This window comes from Protopterus annectens, chromosome 14.part0 (genome assembly GCF_019279795.1).
Source record: "Protopterus annectens isolate FY-2018-M chromosome 14.part0, PAN1.0, whole genome shotgun sequence".
Classification (NCBI taxonomy): Eukaryota; Metazoa; Chordata; order Ceratodontiformes; family Protopteridae; genus Protopterus; species Protopterus annectens.
In genome coordinates this window covers 861136397-861162533 of record NC_056748.1, presented here as the reverse complement: position 1 = coordinate 861162533, position 26137 = coordinate 861136397, and the positions used below count along the sequence as shown (strand labels likewise).

At 39.8% G+C, this 26137-nt stretch overlaps 1 protein-coding gene across 1 annotated transcript in view; it reads left to right on the top strand.

The window, feature by feature from the left end:
* Positions 1-26137, top strand: part of LOC122789302 (broad substrate specificity ATP-binding cassette transporter ABCG2-like) — a 707388-nt gene that overhangs the window by 262549 nt on the left and 418702 nt on the right. The window contains exon 7 of the mRNA XM_044056623.1: positions 25696-25847. Coding sequence (XP_043912558.1) covers positions 25696-25847 — 152 coding nt within the window. The remainder of the gene's footprint in view (positions 1-25695; positions 25848-26137) is intronic.

Genomic DNA, 26137 nt, shown 5'->3' with positions numbered 1-26137 from the left:
TCACCATGGCATTAATTAAATTCCAATTCAAAAATATGATCAAAATTTTCACCAAACAAATTAAAAAATAATTGAAATAAAGTTTTCATAAAAAAACTTTAAATTCTTGTTAAAATTTGTATAAACAACAAAATATAGAAACATACATAACTTATATATATGAAATAAATATAATTCATAAATACATACTTTTATATCATTCTATTCATATCTCAGATGTAATATGATCTGTTACAATATATTATATTAATAATATTATATACACATATATAACACACACACATATATAACATAAAAATAATACAAAACTATAATAAATAAATGTAAAATAAATGTATATATGTGTACAGGAAATGTATATATATGTGTATGTCCCAAAAAAACCTAAATGTCCTGTGGCTCCTATTACATATTGTGTATTATAATTTATAGCATTTATACTGTTATTATGTTACATCCATTTTACTTCAGTATAGTTACATATATATAGTATATTATTTTATAGATGTTAGCGGTGGTAGTGACATGTGATATATCTATTATATGTATAGACAGTATGTTATGTTTATAATCGCTCAACTCACCCCTTTTCAACAGTATTTAAAGTTTATTTTAAAGTTTATTACAAAAGAGTTTTTCAATTTTTTTTTTGGAATTAATTATGAAAATAGCAATCCTCACAAGATGACTTAATAAGAAAATTGAATGCAATCAATGTTTTTTTTTTAATCATTTTATTTATTAAATTTAAGCTAAATATCAATACAAAAACTTTTGGTTATTCAAACTTGTCTTGATAACTCCATGGTTCTTGAAGAAATCTGTTTTCATTAGATGAAAGAAAGCTTTTTACTGTCAGATGATGTTTTTTTTTTTTTTTTTGATGTATGTGGGTATAAATTGTGATTTTTTCACCAGTTGGTGGAGCTTCATCTTTATTTAGTATTCTAAGAAATTGTCTAATAGATTCAGTACTCCTATTGGTATAGAACCATTCTTCAATAATAGAATCGGTTAAAGAAAAAGATTTTTTGACTTCACTAAGTGAAGTCTTTATAAAATCTAGGAACAGACAACATGTCATGCATCTTACATTCATAAGTGGCCCTATTGAGAACAACTAAGTCTCCCCTTTGTCAGCTTTAGTTATTAAGATTTCATCATTATTAAGCAAATCTTTGAAATCCTTATTTTCACTAAAACTTAAATTATAATACTTGTGGCAAGGTTTGGTGTCAAGCATTTCTATGAGTTGTAATTCAGATGTCATTAAAAAAACTTCCAATTCTTTTTTTAAAGGTGGGTTAAAAATACTAGGTTTTCTAAATTCATTAGTTATATTAACATTATTATTAAACAACAGTGAAAAATTCAGTTTTATTTGGATGCTCACAAGAAATTTGAGGTGTATCCTTTTAGATTATCAACTATGAGTTAATTGGTAGTATTTGATTGGATAGTGATTTTTATTTAAATGCTTTTATTACCACTGTTATGTCAATGGTCTGCTGAAGCTCTAAGTGAAAGTGCTTACATATTTGTAATAAAATAACTTCTTTTTAAGCTCGGAGTGTCACTTTAATTTTACTATAATTGAAGTCATAGTTTGCCTGTTCGTGGACTGTTCATGTTATTGGTCATTTTTTTAAACTTATAAACAGACTGACTACTGCACTCATACATGTTAACACTCTGGCTGTTCTCTCAAAATGGCACTGCTGCCTGTACGCACTCAGTATTCATATGCACGTGCTACATCTGGAAATGCTTCTTAAAGATACATACACACACTCTGATCTACATCCTCCCTCTTTGAGAAATAGTCCTTATACAAAATGACTGTATTCAATGACATGCAATTTACAGAAATTATCTTTTGACATGCAGTTATACAATTATACTGAATGAGGTTTGCTTGATTTACAAAACTTTTGAAATTGGTTCCATTTGTTACACTTGTGGCATTGCTGACTAAATGCTAAACACTTATCTCTTTTAGAGTCGTGATTGGCTCCAGAATTATAACAGTTAACAATAAGATCTAACTTGGGTTTGCTGACTCGCTAACAATAAGACTTGACTTGGGTTTTGCTAACTCACTCTTATACTGTACTGAGCATGCTCCTTTAACCGAACTAGTCTTGGAACTTGCTAGAATGCTCTGGGTTTTCCTTGCCACACCCACAGGGGTTGCAGCTGCCATATGCTTAGGCCTGTTTCTGCTTGCCATGTGTTGCATGCTGTCTATGTTTGCTCTAGTGGCTGCTGAAGCAATGCTGTTATCACTTATAAGCATACTTGTGTGCCTTTCTGTGAGCTCATGGATTTGACAAATCTCTACGGTTTTACTTAACATTAAATCACTGTCACGAAGCAAAATCTTTCTCACTGCAGACTATTAACACCACATACAAGCTGCAAAATTTTCACCTGGCTTTTGGTCTCTTGTGTAAAATAAGTGCCTCTCTAATGTAACATTTGTCTGGGGGTTGCACATTTCTCTAAATTTATGTTTTAAGCCATCTGGGTCCTCCCTTGATTCAGCCGGTACCACAATATGATGGTTTCCCCATCTCCTGCCTATACTTGTGGTGCATACACAAATGAAGTAGCTTCTGACCCAACTAAATTAAGCAAAATAAATGCCCTTGTACATTCATCTTTGGCAGAAAAAAGCTGTTGTATGAAAATATTGTATTCTTGCTCGAATACTTTCCAATTATCTGCTATATTATGATCAAACACAAGTGGACTGGGTCTGCAAAATGCCTCTGCCATATCAACACACAGTAGTGAATGTGCTTGAAATCATGTATGAACATACACACACAAATGTATACCAGAACTTTATGCAAGTACTTGTAATTATGCCCAGTAGCACAACAAACTCTTTGAAATAACTGCACTTTGCCAAATAAGATTCCGTAGCACAAGAACACTCTGAAATTACTGTACTTTATGAAACCACTCCTTATCAGTGTAAGAAATACTTTGAAATAACTGTACACACCACATGAACCTTTCAAAATGCCTGTACTTTGCGAAATAACTCTGCGCAGTGCAAGAAACACTCTGAAATGGTGGCACTCTACGAATGAATGCACACGGCACAAGAAACTTTTTGAAATGGCTGTACTTTGACTGCACTTTGCCATGTAACTGTACTTTGCACACAACAAACTCTTTGATTTAATTGCACTGTAATAAAGCACACACTCTGCAAACACTTTACACACTCTGAGATACTTGAAATAACTCTAGTTATGCTTTGAATGGCTTTGGTCAATGTGAAATAGTAGTTTGTGCCCAAACACAGTCTTTTACTAAAAACATAGTCACCTTGCTCTTTAAGCTTATTTTGCCCTTTTATTGTACTTGTTATACCCTTTTAATCTCTTATCATGCTCAATATACTTTTCTTGTGCCCGTTTTACTTTAAGCATGCTTGTTATGCAAACCAAAGATAATTCTGAGCTCCATATGAATAGTTGCGCTAGTTTTATCAAATGTTGTGGTTTTGAACATTTTGTTTAATTAATAATGCAGTTTGTGCCTTTCATTTGCTTAATAATACATTTTTGTACTACTCATTTGATTAATAATGCATTTTGTGCCTTATAAATGCTCCATTTCATTTTCTTTGCCAAATAAATCATTTGTGCAGTTTTCTTTACCTTTAGCTCATTTCTGGCCCTTTTTTGTTTGTGCTCTGTTTCACTCAACCTGCTTAGTCTGCCTTCACCTTCAACTTGGCACCTCATAGCTTGTAGAAGTTGCTGTTTTAATCCCGGTTCTGACACCATGTTGCTCTTCTGGTCAGGATAAAACAGACGGATATTTGTGGGTTCTGTTCAAGCAGCATTATTACACATAAACACATCAGAAATGAAGCTTTGTAACTTAAACTTATAAACAGACTGACGACTGCACTCATACATTTTAACACTCTGGCTGTTCTTTCAAAATGGCACTGCTGCCTGCACATGCTCAGTATTTATATGCATGTTCTACATCTTGAAATGCTTCTGAAAGGTACATATACATGCTTTGATTTACACTTACCCAAAGTAAATGTCATAAAATCCAAAGTCAGACTGTTCACAACACTGAAAGTAGTAATTTCCGAAAGTCGACAGCAATGTCGACTTTACCAAACCTACCTGCACTTCCAGTTATTTCCTACTGACGTTTTGCAGTGGGGCTCCCACATGTGGGGGGCTGCACCCCTTCACCCCCTACTACTTATATATACAAACTCTGAAATCACACTACAGTGAGGGCAAGGGTAAATTTCCTGATCCCCACTATAGTGCGATCTCTGTTCAAAACAATGAATCCACAACAGCGAATTTGAGTGTGCATTCGCTGTTGTGGATTCAAACATTTAAAAATCGACTTTACAGCACCTTGGAACAGTGATATTCAACCTTCCAAGGTTCCTGTAACTGTTTTGTGAGATTTTAATGGCAAACCATATATACATATACACACACGTATACACACAGACATATAAATACACATATTTGTAAATGGGTTGCATATGCTTATTCAAACTGTCATTTTGTTGAACTATACAAAGCTGATATAGTTTGATTGAAACTCAGCTGATCTGAATGTGCTGTTTTTCAGTGTGAAACTGCAGTGCATGGGGGGGGGGGGTTGGGGAATTTTGTCCTTTCTTCACTGTGGTGTGATCTCATAGTTGATATATATGGTGTGGGGTACAGGGAAGGTTTCTCCCCTACAAAAACATGCTTTTTAATTTTTTCTTTTGTTTTTATGATGTTTGGATTGAGCATTTGTTTTAGACCATTCATGGTTTGGGGATTTGCACATTTGACTAATGGTTATATTTACACACGCACACATATACACACACACACAAACACACACACACACACACACACACACACACACACACACACACACACACACACACACACACACACACACACACACACACCTGCCATTGTGGCCAGCAGTCATGGACAAAGTCATTCAAGCCTCTACTTAGCTAGTTCTCCTTGTAAGTTCTTGACATACCTCACTGGAGCATGAAGCTTAATAAAATGTAGTGGACGGCCACCGAGACCTTTGTTGTGATGCATCACATTCACCCCCTCTTCTTGAAAGAAGAAAGTTGGCAATAGAAATCAGTTTTAAAATAGTTCAGGCAAAACTCTTTGTGACTTATTTTTGTTTTTATTACAGTCTAACTCAAAGACAAAAAAAGCATAAAATAGTCATAATGTCTTGTCAAGGTATGTCCATTATCTGTAATTGTGATCATGGGACCCTTGGCCCTTGTAGCTTCATATGATTGTGATTTGACATGAGTTCATGGTTGTGAATTCTGGCCTATCTGATAACAGCTGAGTAAGAGTTCATATTGTCTTTCTAATGATAGCATGTTCATCTACTCTGGTTTTGGATTAGGACAGTAATGGTAACTTGTTTTGTAGCACTAATGTAGCATTAGACTAATAATAGGACTCCATTTTCTTTCAGTTCTGTATCCCTTCAACATAGTCTAAACATTGTTTCATGAAAATAATTATGCTGTTTGCATTTCTTACTGCTTTGCTTACGTTTGTTTGAGAGACCTATTTACAATTACCTCAATCTGTGGCCACAGTGGGGTCATTCTTCTGTCACAAATGGCTAAATCACTTCAGATTCGCTTGAACTGGATACTCTTTAAGTGTTACCCCCAAATAAATGTTATAGACTTGCATTGTCAAACGTTGGGAAAATCTTGTCTGTTATTCTTGCAAGAGTTTTGGTAGAGATCAAAGGCTTGTTTCTTCTGTAAAATATCTGTAAAGCATTCATCTGTAACTGACACATATATATATATCATTGCTAATAGCTCTCCAAATATCCTCTGGTAATTATGACAGCTGTCCAGATCTGCTAGTGTTTCTGACTGCGCTCTGTGTGCATCATATGCCTTCTCAAAAGCTATGTGGAGAGAAACTGAATCCAAGCTGTTCTCCATAGTAGCAATCTGATTTTAGATGCTATATATTCCACTATGAATCTAGGGAGTGGCTTTATAAGGCTGTATTAAAATGGTAAAAGCACAGACTTCATTGTAAAAAGTTATCTTTTTGCCCTTTTATGTGTATTATTGAAATATCTCTAACATATCTTCTGTAAAGTGTCACTTTGATTTTCATTTCTTTTGGCTACATTTATCAACTCTGGTTACTTAAGGAACAAAGGATTAAAATTAGGCATGTGCACACTGGGATCTTAAATACCTAACCATAAACACCTTTAAGTAAGTACAGTTAAAAGTTCTAAACGTCCATTTATGAGCACTTACTAGGGCTTACCTTACAAGTCAAGCAGGGCTATACATGAAAACAGAAGTTTTGTTGCTTATCTTTTTGACCCTGCCTGTTGATTTTAGAAGATGTTTTGTCAGGAATGTCTCTGTGGTTAATATGTATAACAGTTGTCAAGGAATGAACTTCTTGAATTAAAAAACAAAATGAAACGAATTGATACCTACTCTAATTACTTTTTTCTTCATAAAATGTCATTAATTGTTCATTGTAGTCGCTGGGTTTAGCAAATTGACAAATACTTTTGTTTGGATTACGTGAGACACTGTTAGGCAGTGCGGTTTTACCCTTGGCAAACACTGTAGTAAATACAGAGCATTCAGCTTCAGTTTAACTTAAGATTCGTTGTGACTGTAGCCTCCCAAGATGATAGTTTATCTCTTAAACAAGGATTCTGCCACTCTCTGTATTATATGTCAGTATTTTTAATCACTTAATAACTTTATTCATTTTAAAGTAAACTACTTTAGTTTGAAAATCAATTGTTTGATAGTTAACTCAAGATTTAATTTGATAGGATGTGCATGTTTTTTTATAAAGTAGGTATCATTTACACAGATGTCTGCTTAATGGTAACATCAGTAATGGCAGAAGTGGTAAAATAAGTCCTTTAGATAAGGAAGATAATAGCCCCCCTCCAAAAAAACAAATTAGATCCTCCTAAAAATATTAAAAGCTGATAAACCTGATGGTTATTTTGCAAATGAAAGGAAATGAGAAGGCGCACTAAAAGCTAACAGACGATGCACTGCTCACATTACAGCATTTAATAGGTGCTTTCCTTCCTGCAACAGGCATTGATTATACTTCCTCATTAGCTCCTCTTAAATGCTTCTGAAAGACACAAAATTGCTGGAGGAATTCGGGTCAATAATTTTCCACATTAGACTATTCACAGTCCCAATAAGGTATTTTGCAGAGTCTCTAAAGCTTTGATGATTATAAAAGTGATGTACCTCAAGGGCAGAAGCTGATAGAACAGCCTTTTCCTGTGATGACTGCCAAAATAAGTAGTCACTGTGTATTCACCTTCCTCTGTGCAAAAAGTCTCAGAAGTACGAGTAACTCAAAACTAAAAGAGCAACTTTTGTAGAGAACATGAACCACTTTTAAGGCTTTAGGTAACTTGCAGCCCCCAAGTCTTGCATATGTAAAACTTCAAAATTTTCATGATTCGTTACAGATCTTATGATCAAGTACTTCTTCTTCTTTCGGCTGCTGCCATTAGGGGTCGCCACAGTGGATCATCTGTTTCCATTTCTTCCTGTCCTCTCCATCTTGCTGTGCCACACCAACCACCTGCATGTCCTCTCTCACCACATCCATAAACCTTATCTTAGACCTTCCTCTTTTCCTCTTACCTGGCAGCTCCATTCTTAGCATCCTTTTCCCAATATACCCAGCATCCCTCCTCAGCACATGTCCAAACCAACATAATCTCGCCTCTCTGGCTTTGTCTTCAAACCGTCCAACCTGGGCTGACCCTCCAATATACTTATTCAATCAAGTACTAATAAAAATAATTTTGAGATTCAGGGATGCTGTAAGTTAATGCTATGGCAAGTGCCAGGATGTGTGATCACAGAGTATTGTGTTAAGGGTGTTTCTCCTTATCTGCACTACTGTGCACTCTCAAATCTAATATATATAAAGTTGGTGGTGTTTGGGAAAAAATGCATATTTTATTGAATTCACTGGATTTTGAGTCATTTTCCTATCCATCAGCTTTTATTGTATTTGCAGTTTGATGATTTGCCATGTTTGTTTGTGTGTGTGTGTGTGTGTGTGTGTGTGTGTACACACACACACACACACACACACACACACACACACACACAGTTAATCGAACCATTCCACTGACAATAGCTTCCGTTAAATATACAGACTAATGAACATTAACTGATCACAAACATAAATGTAATAGTTTTCATTTGTGGTTGAACTTGTCTGTATGGCTCCTAAGAATGCAAAAAAAGTTCAGAAGGTTTAGACTTTTTTCTTGAAAGTGTTTGCATAAGTATTTTTATGCCCCAAGTATACTTCAGAGAACATTTCCTCAGGTTGATGGCAAATGCTGGAGGTATGATGGAAAAGAGAGAGTAACTGGGAATATTGTTTTGTGAGTGTAACGAGCTGGCAGATTTTTAAAAAATTCCCTTCAGATTAATATGTTTGGGGAAAAATGGCTGTAACTAAGAAGATGATCCTTTTGAAGTAAGACACAGGATCTGAATTGACTATACATATTAAGGCCTTACTAAGTTTAATGCTGTTGGCCTGCCAAAAAATAATTCAGTTACTAGAAAATGGAAACTATAATTGAAACCAACTGTACTTAACACTGTAAAGGCGATCAAAGATCTAAAGGTGGGATCTGTAGAAAAAGGAAGGAAAAAAATTACATAAAAATAAACTGAATTAAAAAAAGAAAATGTAATGTGTAATATGACAAATGCTAATGCAGTTTCTTTTCGTTTCTGTTTATGTATATGCAGCTATGTCTTAAGTGATAACTTAATAAACGTGTTAAAAAATCAGCACAGAAAAACATCAACATGCCAGTTTTGATTTTCATATCTCATTTCACTGCTTGACTTGTAGCACAACTACAGAATAAATCCAAGTCCTGATTCACATACATATGGCAACACATTCTCAGTGTGAATGATTTACATGGAGGGTTTCCAGCAGACCCTGATTTGGGGTCCTCACACTCGCTTACACACAGACACACACACACACACACACACACACACACATATATATATATATATATATATATATATATATATATATATATATATATATATGGGTCTGCTTCATATTATCAAATTCTCACTTACCTGAAAATTACATTCATGAGATGACTTTGTCGAAAACATATTTCAACGAACACCCGGATCACCGAAATTGTACTCCAGGAAACTAATGACTTGGCCACCACGAAAAAAAATAAACGAACTGAAGCAAATCAAACCCACCCAAGAGGGGGACTTCACCCCCACACCCCTCCTAACTAAATATACCAAGTCCAAGATAGCACTATAATGGGGGAAAAGGTCAAAGTCCACCATGGTGGTCAAGTGGTTAGTTTCCCAGACTGCAACTTTAGTGATCCGAGTGTTCGTTAAAAAAATTTTTCATTGAAGTCGTCTCATGAATGTAATTTTTTGGGTAAGTGAATATTTGATAATATCAGGTAGACCCATACATATGTATATGTGTATAGGTGTGTGTGTGTGTGTGTGTGTGTGTGTGTGTGTGTGTAATATGTGTGTGGGGGGGGTGCCGTACTATAGCCAATGAATTGGGATTGTCTATAGGACAACCTGAATAATTGTGATTTCCCATAGCTATCTGCTACTTGAACACTCCACTCAATGAAATCAGATACAATATATATGCTTATGTTTGTTTATAACACACACATACACAGATGCACACCACAGACCACTGGGAAATGTATGCAGAATATCCATCAGTGACTTGAAATTTAGTTGAAATCCATGTCTGAAATGGTGTGTCACTTACTGCTTAATTTCACTCACTTATGCATTCTTTGTCCACAGGCAGTCCTCAGAATGAAGTATGACAGATGCTACTGCATTGTTCTTCAAAAATGCATTTTCAGAAGTTCATTAAAATGCACATAGTAATCAGTTTTTTGAGTTTATGTCCATATTTTATAAAGGAAGTGGCTACAGTTCAGTAAAAATGAGTCATAACCTACTTTTCTTCTCCTGTCAGGCTGCTGTTGCATTGGATTGTGCCAAAGTGTAGTTGTGTATCAAACTCGATGCATAATCATAACATTCCGATTATTGCAAAAGATTTCCATAAAACCTCAGCCCAGAGCTTTACTACTGTGCCATACAAATGCTGAATAGATTCTGTAACTCACTGTGGTTTCATACTTGTAAAGGGCAGTAGCACTCCCTCGGAAATCTATGTGAATGTTTTCTAAGTTACAGATACTGGCTTTCTACAAGGAAGCCATTTTGTAAAGAGATGTATAACTATTATTCTCTAGTCAGTAATGGGAAGACTGGCATGACCTATCTTCTCACTCTCTAGGCTGTTACATTCACTGACAATAGTACTTTACTGAAACATGAAGCAAATGTACTTTAAGTTATCAAAGCCATCTGTCACTAATAAAAAGTACTAAAACTAGATGTAAAGTAGAGTAAAACATTTCAGAATTAAACTAAAGTCCTGCAACACTAGAGTACTACTGAAGAATCAGACACTAACACTGCCTTTAGTTTAGATTCCCTTTAAAACTGGCATGACGAACTGTTTCATTTTGTATGTATATTTCAGGTCCCCTTTTAGCTTTTCTATAATCTACTGTTATATGAACATCTGTGCATATATTACCCCAACAGTTCATCCATGTGATTTTTACAATGGCATCTTCACTGATAAAGTGGCCAAGCTCTGCTGTAAGTATGTGTCCAGATAGTCTGAATTTTACAGACATAGTAGAGACACCACAAGCATTTGAATATTTTAACAGATTAGAGAAGAGCACGTTGCCTGGTGCCCTGGTTTTGCAGTGATGTATTGCCACCTCACAGCAAGAGATTTACCGGTTCGATTCTCGGTCGGGGTGCCTTCTGGGTGGAGTCTGCATGCCCTCCTGCCCTCCCTGTGGACGTGTGGGTTTCCTCCTGGTGCTCTGGTTTCCTCCCACATACCAAGGACATGCTGTAGGTGGATTGGACACTCTGAATTGACCCTAAGTGTGTGTGTGTGTGTGTGTGTGTGTGTGTGTGTGTGTGTGTGTGTGTGTGTGTGTGTGTGTGTGCCTGTGCCTTCTGTAGAAGGAGGTTGGGCGCCGAGCTGGCAACTTGACACCATAAAAACTCCACTGCCAATTGTTCTGCAGACAGTTGTTCTACTGTGGTGACCCCTAACCAGGAAAAGCTGAATGGAAATGAAGGAGAGAAGAGCACATTGCCTGAGGGCTGGGGAGGCAGAACAGTATTTCGTAAAAGGAAAATATTTCCAGTATGAGGGCTTTCATACCACTGTTTTACTAGAAAATATAATTTTGGTAAATCCATATCATTATGAAGGTGTCTTGAAACATTGGGCTGAATATTATTAAACCTTTGAACTCATTGTTGAGAGTTGAAGTATCTAAGCAGTCTTTTCATGTTGTACCCATGCCTTAGAAATGAAGCAAGAATCTGCTAATCGTATACACTCTGATGGTCACCAGTGACTCAGCTGCTACAAGACAAGGAATGTTTTAAAACAACTTTAAGCATTATATTAAAATTTGTCTGTGACATCATATTGAAATAAAATTAGGTAGAGTGTTCTAGAAGTCAGTTCTTTATCATTCTCCCTCCCTCCCTCCTGTATAACTGCAACAGTTGTTACTAGGTAGTTATTAATAAACACAGTACACCGTGGCCCTGAGTAGAAAGCATAAGGAAAGCAATCACTCTGATGATGATGATGATGATGTTGCTGATGGGGGGCAGGTGCTTGCGGTCTGAAGTAGTGCACTGGTAGGATACATGGGAAGATTTAGAGCCATGCAGGTTTACTTGCCATTTCGTATGTGGTCTTGTAGTTTTAGCATGTTGTTTTGCTCTTCGTGCTGCAGAATATTTAATGGTGACTCTTTTTATACTCCTAGGCTAGTAACAGCCCATAAATGTTACCCACTTGACAATCCATAGAATGTTTTCTTTACTAGCAACAGAAATCCAGGTTAATCATCCACCAATAATTCTCTGAGACAGAGATTTAGATGTGAGGAGCAGATTGTGGACAGATAAGGGTGTACAGTAAAGCAGTCTGCATGGCTAGGATGGCTGCTGTAGTGCAGTAAAAGAGAGGCAGTAGTGAGGTCACTACGGAGCAGCGCTGGGAAATCTAGACATACTGTTATATGCCCCGATTAGCTGGTGAATAATGGCAGAATAGAAGCAGGGCATATTCTGCACTTTGCCTGTTTTATGTGTGTTGAAGGCTTTGCCGTGGGTATTTAATGAATGTGCATAATCAGGGATGCATATGGTTTATGCACAACCCTAGGTTACATTACGAGGTGGGTAGAGTTGTCTACCATACTGTGAACAGCTTAACTGTTAGTGTATGACTTAGTTTTGGTATGTACAAAGCAGGATGTTGCAAAATGATGAACACACAGCAGAAGGGCATTGTTAGAGAAGGGGGATAGCTGTGATGTATTCTGTCTGATCAGGTGGTCTCAACAATAAACTTGGCTGAGGAGAAATGCAGATAGTCTGAAGAAAGAGATTACAAATTATTCTGCATTTACAACTTTGCAAGGTGTCAAACTGTACACATACATATCATATTTAGCCACATTATAGAGTGTATCTCACAGATGTCCTTCTATTCCGATGTTGCAGTATTCTTACTTTTCTAGCACAGTCGAACATCAGATCGATCACATTGCTTCTCTACTGTCAAGATGTCTAAAGCTAAGTACCCAGTTGGAGAATTCTTAATTTTATTATTGCTCGAGCTTGGTTAGCTGTTTTGTTCTTAGCCAATGTCTGCTAAGAAGGGTAAATGCCGATGCGGATGTCAAATTCCACTTAAGGATGGCCATGACCATTGCGTATTCTGTTTAGACCCCTGAGCACGACCATACGTCTTTTGCCATTTGCCAGTCCTTTGTCCCTAAAACACTTAGAAGCCGCCTGACTGCTCTTAATTTATACCTGGAAAACCAGAGACTTAAAAAGTTAGCACTTAGGGTTGATCCCGAGTCGGCCACCAAGGTGGAGCCACCATGAAAAAAAGCCGAACTTTCATTGCCTACTACCGCTGCCCCTCCATCAGCCACCCCACCAACTGCTGATTTAGGGGTTGAGGGACACCCACTACAGCCGTCTACTTTGTCGGCCCCCCTTGAGGAAGCCACATCTGAAGTATCAACCCGCATGTCCACGGAGGTTACTCAGACTTCGGTTTCTACCTTAGCCGAGGGGTAACCAGGCTGCACCGGATGCCCGGTCGGGATGCAGTAGTCTGAACTCTCTCTGTTAGCTCAGGCCCCTGTAACTAGGCCTTCTACCAAAGCTACCCCTTTGTAAAGAAAGCAAAAAACCAAACATCTTTCTTCCTCTTCGGAAGGAATTCATGACTGGCAGTCATTTACTCAGTCCTTGATGCAGGCCTTCATGGCCTGTAGGCCCTCAGCCTCCTCACCCTCCACTATTCCAGTGCTTAGTCCTAGGCCTGCTTCCACTATCTCTGTTCTCCCACCCACTCCTCAGGAAGAAGAAGAGGATGTCTTCTCATCATCATCAGATGAGTCTGTTAGTTACTCATCCCAAATAGCCCATCCTCTGCAGTACTATTCCCCAGAGGAGGAATCTGTAGAAGGGGACTCTCCTCCAGAAGATATCACTTTTGGAGAGACCATTACTAAAATGAAAGAATATTTCAAATGGGATACTTCCCAAATGACTGAAACTAAAAAAAGATACTTTGAGTTGCTGCAAGTTGAATCTCCCTCCCCATCTGCCATCCCCCTGTTATTTCTGCATACCTAGACACATTTGCTTCTACATCTAAAAATCCAGACTCTCAACCACCTACTCCTAAGAGACCAGATTATTTCTATACAGTGCCTGATGAGTACAAATTTCTGGTGAATCCCCCCCTTGGCAGACCTTGCAGTAATAGCTGTGGCCCTTGGCAAGCAGTCAAGACTGATCCCATCCTTGTCTCTTCTGCCTTCTGACAAGGATAGCAAGAACATGGATAGGCTGGGTAAGAAGGTCTATACCTCTTCCACCCTAGCTTTTAGAGCCATTAATTACCAAACCCATATGATAAAGTATGCAGTGGACATGGTATCCCAAGCATCTATACTTCTATCCTGCATGCCTGACTCTTCCCATCAAGACAGAGGTAGCATCAAGGCTGGCCCTGGCATCCCAAGTAGCTAGACACTCCATTAGATGCAGTTATGATGCAGCAGAGGCCTCTGTGTGATCTGCTGCATCTGCATCTGTGCTTCACAGATACTCATGGCTCTGGCTACAACCATTGCCTGAAGATTTTAAATAAAAAAATCTGGATGATCCATTAGATCACAACCTCCTGTTTGGCAAACAGTCTGCTGAACTGTTTAAGAACCTTCAGGAGAAGAGCAAGAAGTTAGAAGACATTAAGCACCTCCTAGTGTTTGCTATACCAAAATACTACAGAAATTATGCAGCTAAGACTACCTGTGTCTGCAGAACCCCTTCCACTGCTACTCCTCCTTCATCCAGGCATAGGAAAAGTAACAGGAGGCAAACCTCTTTCAGGCCCGCTCCTTCTCAGTGTACCCACAGACAGCCCTTTCAGGACAGAAATGGTACCAACAATGCATGACTGTCTTGCCCATCTCCCCCTGTCAGCCTGTCCCCCACACTGCCTGCCCCTCTGGAAAACTATCATCTCAGACACAGGGTCCTGGCAATAGAAAGGGGATATTTTCTGGCTTGGAAGGAAAATCCCACACTACGGAGCATCCCTTTTCACCCCAAAAAGCAACTACACCTTATCCCTCACATTATCCAGGATCTACCGGCTCATGAAACAATAGAACCTGTCCCCTCAGGACAAGAAGGAAAAAGTTTCTTCTCAAGACTATTCCTGGTACCGAACAAGGATGGACCATGGAGGCCAATCCTGGACTTGTCTTTTCTAAACCTCTTCCTAAAAGTCCCTTCCTTCAGAATGCTATCACTTCAGACCCTCCTTCCATTATTGCCACTCCAAGCATTCATGGCCACTCTAGACCTAAAGGAGGCCCACCTCCATATCCTTATACAGCCCACTCACAGAAAGTGCTTACATTTTGCTGGGCCCTGTTACCACTTTCAATTTACTGCATTGCCCTGGTTTGTCCACTGCACCCAGGGTCTTCACCAAAGACCTAATTCCCACCATAGCCTACTGCAGGACTAAGGATTTTCAGATCTGTTCCTACCTAGATGACATACTCATCCTGGCAGAGAAAGAAAGCACCCTAAAAAGCCATCTGCAGTTTTCCATGTCTCTACTACAACGGTTGGGATTCACCCTCAACCTACCCATATCTTCCCTTGTACCAGAGCAGGACAAAATCTTCCTGGAATACAGGATCCAAACAGACCTGATGAAGGGCATTCCTCCTTCCAGACATGGTGCTTTCTCTAACAGACCACTTTCAGGATCTTCTCCAGACCCACCAACTGTCAGCAAGACAATTCATGCAACTTCTGGGTCTTATGGCAGCCACCATTCCCATGCTTCCACTAGCCCGGATGCACATGAGGAAGCTACAGTGGTATTTAAATAATGTATGGTCCCAGCACAAGCATCCAGTCAGAACTACAGTGGTGGATTCAACAGGTTCAGATGAACCCAGGCCCTCCTCTACTACTATCTACACCAATTCAACATGCACACAGATGCCGCAGATCTTTGCTGGGGGGCTACAGTGAAGGGCCTCAAGGTGCAAGAATACTGGCAGGCACACCTCCTGAAAAAAAACACATCAGTGTATGGAGATGACTGCAGTTCCTTTAGCCCTAAAAGCCTTCCTCCCCTTCTACAGCCAGGTCCCCTCCAAATCTTCACAACACTACAGTCATGTGGTACATCAACAAACAGGGGGGACCAAGTCTTACCTCCTCTGTAGGCTAGCAATGCAGATTTGGGACCTAGCCTCACAAAACAATGCATCTCTGCATATAGTCTACATCCCATCTCAGGACAACCACCAGGGAGACGCCCTCAGCAGATCATTCTCTCTCTGCATCACGAGTAGATGTTTCACAGAGAAATTTTTCTAGACATTGTCCATCAATGGGGCACACCTCAAATAGACTTATTTGCCTCCCCCCCCTCCCCCAGAACAAACTGCTTCTCATTCAAAAAGTCCTCCTGAAAATCGGGAAGAACCATCCAAAAATCTTGCTGGTAACTCCCTATAGGCCAAGGCAACATCGGTACCCCTTTCTACTATCCCTCGCATAGGGCAATCACCACAAGTTACCCCACAAAGTGGGCCTACTCACACAGCAGAAGGGAACTGTCTTCCACCCTCATCTGGCGATACTGTGTCTAACACTCTGGGTGATAAACGTTCAGTACCCTTCAGACACCACTAGTCTGAGGACGTGGTTTCTGTTGTGATGGAGGCCAGGAAACCTAACACAAGGAGATCCAACATTCTAAAATGGGAAAGATTCTCCAAATGGTGTCTGCAAAGGCTTAGGGATCCCTTTCTAGCACATGTACCTCTTGTCCTATCATATGTATGTGAGCTTATCAAGGCAGGCCTTTCATACACGTCAGTGAAAGTGCACCTCCCTGCTATCTCTGCCTGCTTACCCTTAGACCCTCCTTTACTCCCCAGGATAGATGTTAAATTGTTCCTGAAGGGAGTCCTGCATATTAAAGACCAAACTTCCAGTTCTTTAACCTCATTTACAATACTCAGTTCTTCAGTTACAGTTAGATTTTGATTTCTGTTTTCTAGTATTTCTTTTCTTGGCAGCAAATAACATTAAGCTTACTAAGTTTAATACTATTGGCGGCCAAAGGATTCTAAATATTTTCTGATTTGAAAACTTTTTCCACTTTGCACTTGAAAATGCTTTATATGAAATATGGTATGTGAAATTGTTCAATCTCGTCGTTCATTCTTCACTGATGGGTTCGGCCAACTAGCAAGCTCAAAGTTCTCCAGTAGCTCGAGCCCAACCCCTTATCCCACAATGCACTGCTGGAATTACCTCAGATCTAGTTTGCCGCAGCACGGATCTCTTGGTTTCCAGCATTGCTCGAGACTATTATTGGGAGTTTTCAACTTTCAGCAAGTTTTTCTATTTCAATTTTATATCTTTTACTATTGTATATATATATATATATATATATATATATATATATAAAATACTATCTAGTTAACAGTTGTTTTCTGTGTTCTCCCCCTTTCCCCAGTAAAATCTTTGATTGCCTTTGGTCCTTTGGCCTTGGGTCCTTTCTTACAGTTGTTAGAGTTCCCCTTTTGGGATTTTTTGATATTGGATTGCCTTAATCCTATTTATCTTTATATAGTTAAATAGTTGGTTACTAGTTGCTTTTTTGGGCTGTGTGTTCTGTGTGAGTTAGTTAGATTTTCTCTTTAACTTTAAATATCTCATAGTTAAATAGTGTGTTTCCTTTGCATTGGATTTTGTGAAATGTCTGAAGAGAAGGAAAAACATCCAAAGTCTGGGTTTAAAAAATGCCCAGACTGCAGACAGAAGATGTTCGTCATGGATGCCCATGTGCAGTGTGTTTACTGTTTGGGTGAGGTGCACCTGCAAGAGTTATGCAGTATCTGTCACTCCTTTTCCACTAGAGTGCTTGCAGAAAGGAAGAGGAAGTTAATTGATAGGGGTATTATCAAGCAACCTTTTTCTAAGGCATTGTCTGACCAGGATGGGGCCAGCAAATCGTCCAAATCTTCCTCTGAATCCAGGTCTAAGAAGGAAAAAAAGTCAAAGTGTTGTGACTTCGGTTCCACTGACTTCGGAGCCGGCAGTCTGTTCTTTTTGGAACCGGGACACTGCTCTGGAATGGGTTGCCGAAAATCCTCCATCTATACTGCTCCAATCGGCTACATCTGTTCACTCTTCCAGGTCTTCTGTCAGCCTGTCCGATCTGGATATGGACCGGCTGGTTCAGAAACTCTTAAAGGCACCAGGCCTAGCTAAATTGCTGTCGGCTCAAACCCAACTGTCGGAGCCAAAGACCCTTACTCCTGAATTGCCTGCTCCTCCTCTCGGAGACGGAGGAGGCTGACCTGATGATTGTGGATCCCTTGGAGCCGACACCTGCTCCAGTGTCATCAGTTCCATCTGCTCAGATGTCAGTGCCAACCGGGGACTCTAGGAGCCGACACTCACCGGTCAGGTCCAGGGAGGATAGTCGCACCGACTTGTTGGTGCCGACTGTTCCTCTCGGGGCTTCGGCTCGGGTGAGCTCGTCACCTACCTCGGGCTCGGAGCCCATGGCTTTGCTGCGGGAGGGGATTGCAGCTCCTTTGGATCCGTCGACTCCTTCTCATCGGAGCTGTGGTACATTCGAAGCCATGAGGTGAGTGTTGTCTCCTAAGACTTCCTCATCTCAAGGTCTGGCCTCTTCTTCCCCTAAAGTGCCTATGTCAGTTTCTATTTCCTCCGGTCATCCCAAGCGGAGAGACCCAGAGCCTCAGGTAGCCCCACAGGGTGCTCCCTGCTCTTCTGAGACCTCTCCAGAAGTTCCCCCTGACTATGTCCCCAGGAAGAGATTATGCAAGAGGAAGCATTTGGACTCCCCACAGGAGTCTCTCACATCAGACACCAACTTGGATGAATCAGAAGAGTCCCCTAGGTCCCCCTCTGAGGACATCTCCTTTGCAGAGATTCTTGAAATTCTTAGGCAGAGGAGTGATTGGCAGGCCAAGAGCCCTACTGAGGATAAGTTGCTTCTCCTGAAGGCGTTCGGTTCTCAAGCTTCCACCTCTTGGGTATCTCCACCCTACAATGAGCCTTTGGATCTTGTCTCTCGTAGGGCATGTTCCTAGGAGGCCTAATAAGTTTATTTCTGCCCACGTGGATAAGTCCTTTTTGACCAAGAGAGTCCCTGTTGATGCCATGGTGGTGGCGGCAGCTGCCAAAAAGGAAATGTCTGAGACTTCCTCTTCTATCCATCCTCCTAACAGAGAATCTAGGATCATGGATAGATATGGGAAACGCATGTTTAGTTCAGCAACTTTTTCACTCAGATCACTGAACTACTTGGCACATTTTACCAGACTGCAGAGAGATCTCCTTATGGAGTTGGGAGATACTCTTCAGGGTGTTGTAGCTACGAGTACATCCAACAAAGTTGCCACCCAGCTCGCTACCCTCAATTCAATAGTCAACTCGTCCATGTGTCTCGTATCTTGATGATGAGACAGCTGATGGTTTGAGTAGAGCTGCAGGTACAGGAATTGCTCTTCGTAGGCATGCCTGGATGCGACTCTGTTCCTTCGCGAAATCCTTCAAGTCCTCCTTTTCGAATACCCCGTTTGACGGCTCATCCTTGTTTGGGCCAAAGGTGAAGGGGACTTTGACCAGGTGTGAGCAAGAGGGAAAGACTCTGTCTGCCATCGGAGTCCATTTTTCCACGCCCACTCGACCCTTTTCTAAAGGTCAGAGGGGAGGAAAGATGTGGTTCCGGAAAGCCCAAGGAGCCTTTCATTACACACGTGGAGAGCCCCCCCTCCAGAGGCAGAGGAGGGGGTTACAATGGAAGACACCGCCCTCATGGCAGAGGAGGTCCGCAACACCAGGGTGACAGAGATCATTTCTCTGGTCAGTCCTACCAGTGCTCCTGAAGGGAAAGCCCGGCTGTCCTACTCTGGAGGCAGTCGGGGGTCACTTGTCATTGTACCCAGAAGCCTGGCTAAATATAACAAATGACATTTGGGTACACAGTATCATTTCCAGAGGGTAATTGCATACCATTCTCCACCCAGCCCCTTCCCGTCAAAAAATCCCGGACGTTCCACCCAGTCACACGGGACAGGCAGCAATAGAGGTACGCCGATTGCTAGAAAAAAAAGAGTCATCCAGCCAGTCCCGGCAGACCAAACAGGATTCGGAATTTACTCAAGATTTTTAGTTCCAAAGAAAACAGGGGACTGGAGACCCATTTTGGATCTCAGCAGACTCAACCAATTTGTGAGAAAAGAGAAGCTCCGAATGGTCACGCTACAGTCCATACTCCGGTTTTTAGGGAAGGACAATTGGATGTGCCCGATTGATCTCAAGGATGCGTACTACCACATAAAGATGGCCAGGCCATCTAGAGATCACCTGCATTTCCAGCTGGGAGCCAACCATTATCAATTCCGAGCTCTGCCCTTTGGTCTTACTACAGCCCCCAGAGTGTTCACCAAGTGCATGGCAGTAGTCACAGCTCACATGAGGCGTCTAGAATTCCAGGTGTTTCCGTATTTGGACGATTGGCTCCTTACCTCCACCACCAGGCATCAACTTCTTCAAGCGAGAGAAGCTACTCTGACACTCTGCGATCGGCTAGGCATTACAGTCAACTTCGAAAAGTCTCCATTGTTGCAGTCACAGCATATCGTTTTTATAGGGACAGAATTAGACACGTCAGCCACCACTCTTCGTCTTCCACCAGAAAGGATTTTTTATTCTTCGCCAACACATCATGTCCTTGGTATCAAAGAACAGAGCACCAGCTGCAGAGGTATTGAAAGTACTAGGATTGATGGCAGCAGCTATCTTGGCAATCCTGTTAGCAAGGATGCATCCTTCAATGGCTTCTGTTCACACAATGTTCTTACCAAGAACTTCCAATGAATCACATGATCCTGATAACGAATTCCTGCAAGAAGGATCTTCAGTGGTGGTTGACGTCTCTTCATGTCACAATAGGACTTCTCTTCATGCTACCCCCTCCAGTTGCCACTGTGACCACGGACGCTTCCCTGATAGGGTGGGGGGGCTTTTTCAGGGAAAGACTGCCCAAGGCACATGGACAGATCAAGAATCACATCTGCATATCAATGTCCTGGAGATGAGAGCAGTACTTCTGGCATTGCAATACTTTCAGGACTCTCTTCCTCTAGGGACAATTGCAGTACATGTCAGTGGTCTGGTACCTGAACAAGCAAGGCGGGACCAAGTCTTAACCCTTTTGCTGAGAAGCCCTCAGAGTATGGCAGTGGGCAGTGTCATCCCAGCACTTTCTGTTAGCAATGCACATCCCGGGCAAATCCGACGTCATAGCAGGCAGACTGAGCAGGGCAATTTTATTGCCCCATGAATGGTCCCTCAAACAAGAGATTGCAGACAGGATTTTCCGCAAATGGGGCCAGCCTTCCTGTGACCTGTTTGCTAGTCACATCAACAACAAATGCAGAAGCTATTTTGCCCTGATTCCCATGCCAGGTCACTCCCTGAGGGATGCTCTTGTCCACGATTGCCCCCCGGGTCTCCTCTATGCATTTCCCCCAATTCCCCTGATACCCAGATTCTTACAGAAAGCAAAGTCGCTGGGACGGACGATCATCCTTATAGCCCCTCATTGGCCTCGGCAAATTTGGTTTCCGTTTCTTTACCATCACATTCTGGAAGACCCATGGATCCTGGACCCAGTTCCGGACTTATTGACACATCGTCAGGGGATCTTCATCCATCATTGCAGACACCGAAGCTAACCGCTTGGCTGCTCCAATTCCCCGCATAGCCAGGCTCTATAATCTTTCCCATGACACTAGTCAAATTTTGTTGGCTTCCCATAAACCTTCCACTAGAAAATTGTATCATAGTAAGTGGAAGAGATTTTACATTTGGGCCTCTTCAAATAACATTGACCCTAACCAAGTGCCATTGTCTTCTATTTTACAATTCTTGACAGACATTTTCAACAAAGGAGCAGCGGCTGCTACGGTGTGAGTACAGTTAGCTGCTATATCTAATTTCCATCTGTGGATCGATGGATTGAATATTATGGCTCACCAATCGTCTGAGGCTTTTCTAAAAGGTTCTTTTCACATGAGGCCTCCAGTGAAGACACCTTACTCTCCCTGAAATTTGAATTTTATGTTATCTCGCATCATTCTTCCTCCCTTTGAGCCTGCATCATCTTGTGAACTAAAATTTCTATCGTGGAAAACTATCTTCCTAGTAGCCATCACTTCAGCCCGCAGAGTGTCAGAGCTCCAAGCCCTATCCATCAAAGCCCTTATATGGTCTTCCATGCGGATAGAGTGTCTCTCAGGACAAATCCATCCTTTTTGCCTAAAGAATGTTCTGAGATTAACATCAATCAAGTCATTGAATTGCCAGTTTTCACCCCTAATCACACCAACAAATTGGAATATATGTTGCACAAACTCGATGTTCACAGACAACTTTTTAGACAGAAAAAAAGACATTAGGAAATCAGATCAGCTTTTTGTGTCTTTTTCTGAGGCCAGGAAAGGCAAACCAGTTGCCAAAACAACTCTGTCTAAGTGGCTGTCAGATTGTATCATTTACACATATTCTTGTCATAATATGCCCTTGTCTAGTAAGGTGAAGGCTCATTCAACCAGAGCAGTTTCTACCTCTTCAGCCTTTCAAGCCAAATTACCTTTGGACAACATCTGTGCAGCAGCCACATGGTCTAAACCTCACACCTTTATAACTCATTACAAAGTGGATAAGGCCTCCAGGGACAGGACTTCATTTGGTTCTACGGTTCTAAAGAGTATATTTCTGAGCCACCCAAGATCAGGGTGCTAGGGACGCTACCCATCAGTGAAGAATGAATGGCGAGATTGAACAACTTCACATAAAGAAGTTATGTACTCACCATAACGTTCCATGTGAGTTGTTCCATCTCGCCTTCATTCTCACGTCCCTCCCTCCTCCCCCTTCTAGCTGGCAGTTGACCTGGAGGTTGTCTTCATCCTCTTTTTTTTCAATGTGTCTTCATTCCTAGGCAGAATAATTATTGCACTTCTATATGGTATGCAGCAAACAAGATCTGAGGTAATTCCAGCAGTGCATTGTAGGATAAGGGGTTGGGTCGCAAGCTGCTGGAAAACTTTGAGCTTGCTAGTCACCCATCAGTGAAGAATGAAGGCGAGATAGAGCAACTCACATGGAACGTTATGGTGAGTACATAACTTCTTTTTTCCCGATTCTGTAGTGTAGAATGATACCATCCATTCCTTATCGACAAGTGCTTCCCATGTGGTATAACAGTGTAACTACAACGATGATCTTGAATGTCAAGTTCAGAGCCAGGGAAGTTATAGACATCTGAAGTTATGTTTTTTACCCATTTTTACAGCTGTGTAATAGCCTACCAGGTATGATACTTAAATTTTATGTTAACGTGTTTGCATGCTTAGTAAATTCAGATTTCACATTTTTTTGCATTAACTTATTTTTTCAATCACTGTTATTTCCTTCAGTTAATATTTTGAGTTGTTAGAATGTATTTTTTGTCACTGTTAAGTAATTCAGACTATAGCTTGATTATGTTCAGTATTCAGCTGGACTCAATGTACTACTAAAGTTTAACTTTAATAAATTTAACAGTGTAAATCTTCTAGAAATCTTAAAGCTAGAGAACTGGAATGCTGTCAGTAAAATGCAAGCTGATGCAGGATATCAACTCAAAAAAATCTGACTAACTCTACTGAAATAAAATCTTCTTTTATTAATCCTAAAGTTAAAACACATACATTTCCTATTTCTGTTGGGAGCAGGTTTACATAAAATTTACCGGAAAAAGAAACATTACCTTGAAAAATATAAAAAGCACTGAACAGCCTGAAACAAACTGCACGTAAACAAAATATATATTAAAAAAAAAAGCTAAATTTCAATAAGAAAGCCTAATTTTTGGGACCAGATTAGTTATCAAAATGGTAAATAAGAAAACTTGTTATAAATATGTCAACTTTTATACCAAAGTTGGGACTTGATATTAGCAATTTCTCTCAGTAATAAAATTATGACTTACATAAGAGACGTCCAATATCTGTAAGTCTTACTTCTTAAAATCAGTGAATACAGCTTCAAATACCATCCCTATACCTTCATTAGTATTCGCTGACTCAGCAGTTTGCCTTGTAATATCTGAAGATTTGCTTATTAACTTACTAAAAATGATAGGTTCTACCAAACCTGTGGGACCTGGCAATATTCCAACAGCAACTCTTAACAAGAATTCACAAGGAGCTATGCCCCGTATTACCTAACATTTTTAATATATTGCTGATTTGTTCTGTTGTCCCTGACTGCTGAAGAAAGTCTATAGTTACAGCAGTTCATAAAAAGGGTAGCAAATCAGAAATGTGAAATTATTGTCCAATCAGCCTGACATATTTGATCTGCATACTCTGAGAGATGGTTACTGAATCCCCTACTAGATCCTAAAAACAATTTTGGACTGCACAACTTACACCAACATTGTAGGCAAATTTACCAGTTTTGTGGAATTTTTATGATAAAGCAACTGAGCAGGACAAACGCACAGGGGTCATATGTATGGAGCTAGCCAAAGCATTTGAATGTCTTTCACATTCTTCAGTACTTTAAGTATTATAGAAGTCTAAATAGAATCCTTTCATAACTAATTGGATTAACAACTAGTTACCTCGTAGTACCTAATGTGTTTCATTTCAAGGCACTGTGCTGAGTGTTTGCCAGTAGTGCCAGATGTAGCCAGGGCTCTTTCCTGGGGCCTTTTCTGTTCAACTTGGTATTTTCTACTAACCCAGTTAACAGATATTGTTGGTATGCCAAGTATGCTGATGATTGTTAAATAGGGTGTATTTAAACTTCAGAAAAAGAAGATATGTTTGATTTTAATAAAACCTTAAAAGTTATTCTCTTGTTGGCTGCAAACAGTCAGTTCTCAGGTAGTATACACCAGGAACCCTCAAATCAAAAAAGCTTTAATATTAGATATTCAAACTCTTGAAGAGGTATCTTCATATAAGGATCTGGATATTCATATTTCCTCAAACTTTTAGTTTGTCGGGCAAGTAAACATCATTAAAAGCATGCCCAAACTCAGTTAAAACTCTTGTTTAAATCTGTAAGTTTATATGCTACGTACCTGTGACCAATCCTAGAATACATTTAATTTTATATTTTCACTAGGACACAGTTGAACAGAACTGAGGCTATCCAGAGATGATTTACTAAAAGAATATTTACTCAAGATTTGTGATGCACAGAATGGTAAAAAAAAAGGAAATGTTACCTTGCATTACAGACACTTTTGGAGCAAATCAATTACTGCATACACAGCATATAAATCTGAGCTGTTACAATATGTATTTAATCTTTATCATCTAACCAGAAAATATACAAATGTAAGGATGTCAACTTTGTGTTAATTAGAATGGCACATGTTTAAGGAATAACTTTTATCACTGAAGTAATCCCTAGAACATCAGTTCATTTAAGGGAACAACTTGGACATGTGGATGGGAGGTAAAGTGTTTTGAAGCCTTTTTTTAGGGATCAGTGTTCCTTGGATCTTCCCTAGGTATGAACACTGCACACTAAACATGCAAAACCACAAAACCACTTTCTTTGCATTAACTTTGTTGTCACTTTTCTTGTATTTATTAGTAGTAGGTATATGAGTGTGTAGTACTTGTCTGTACAATTTGAAGCTTAGTGTTATTATTTTTAATTGATTTGTTGCCTGTTGTTTCTTTTCCCTTCCTATGTCTCATCAAACATTTCATTCTTAAGAGCCCTTTTAAAGATATGTTTGTAATAGCTACAATTTCATTATATTTTGGTTTGATGATTAGGTTATCTCGGAATGGAAGAACTGTCATCTTTTCAATTCACCAACCTCGCTATTCTATTTTCCGACTTTTTGATAATCTGGTTCTGCTAAACAAAGGAGAAGTTGTGTATGCCGGGCCCGCAGGAGAAGCTACAAGTTATTTTGAAGGCATTGGTAAGTATTGAGAGTTTGAAATTTTTTATTTTTTTTTTATTTATTTGAATGACACATGTTTAAGGAATAACTTTTATCACTGAAGTAATCCCTAGAACATCAGTTCATTTAAGGGAACAAATTGGACATGTGGATGGGAGGTAAAGTGTTTTGAAGCCTTTTAAAATAAAAATAAAAAAAAAGAGTTTGAAATTACATCTGAAAAGCTATAACATCTGGAAATCAGTGCTTCTCATTAAGAAAATATTACATTTTGTCATTATTCTTACTAAATTTCTATTTTGGGACAT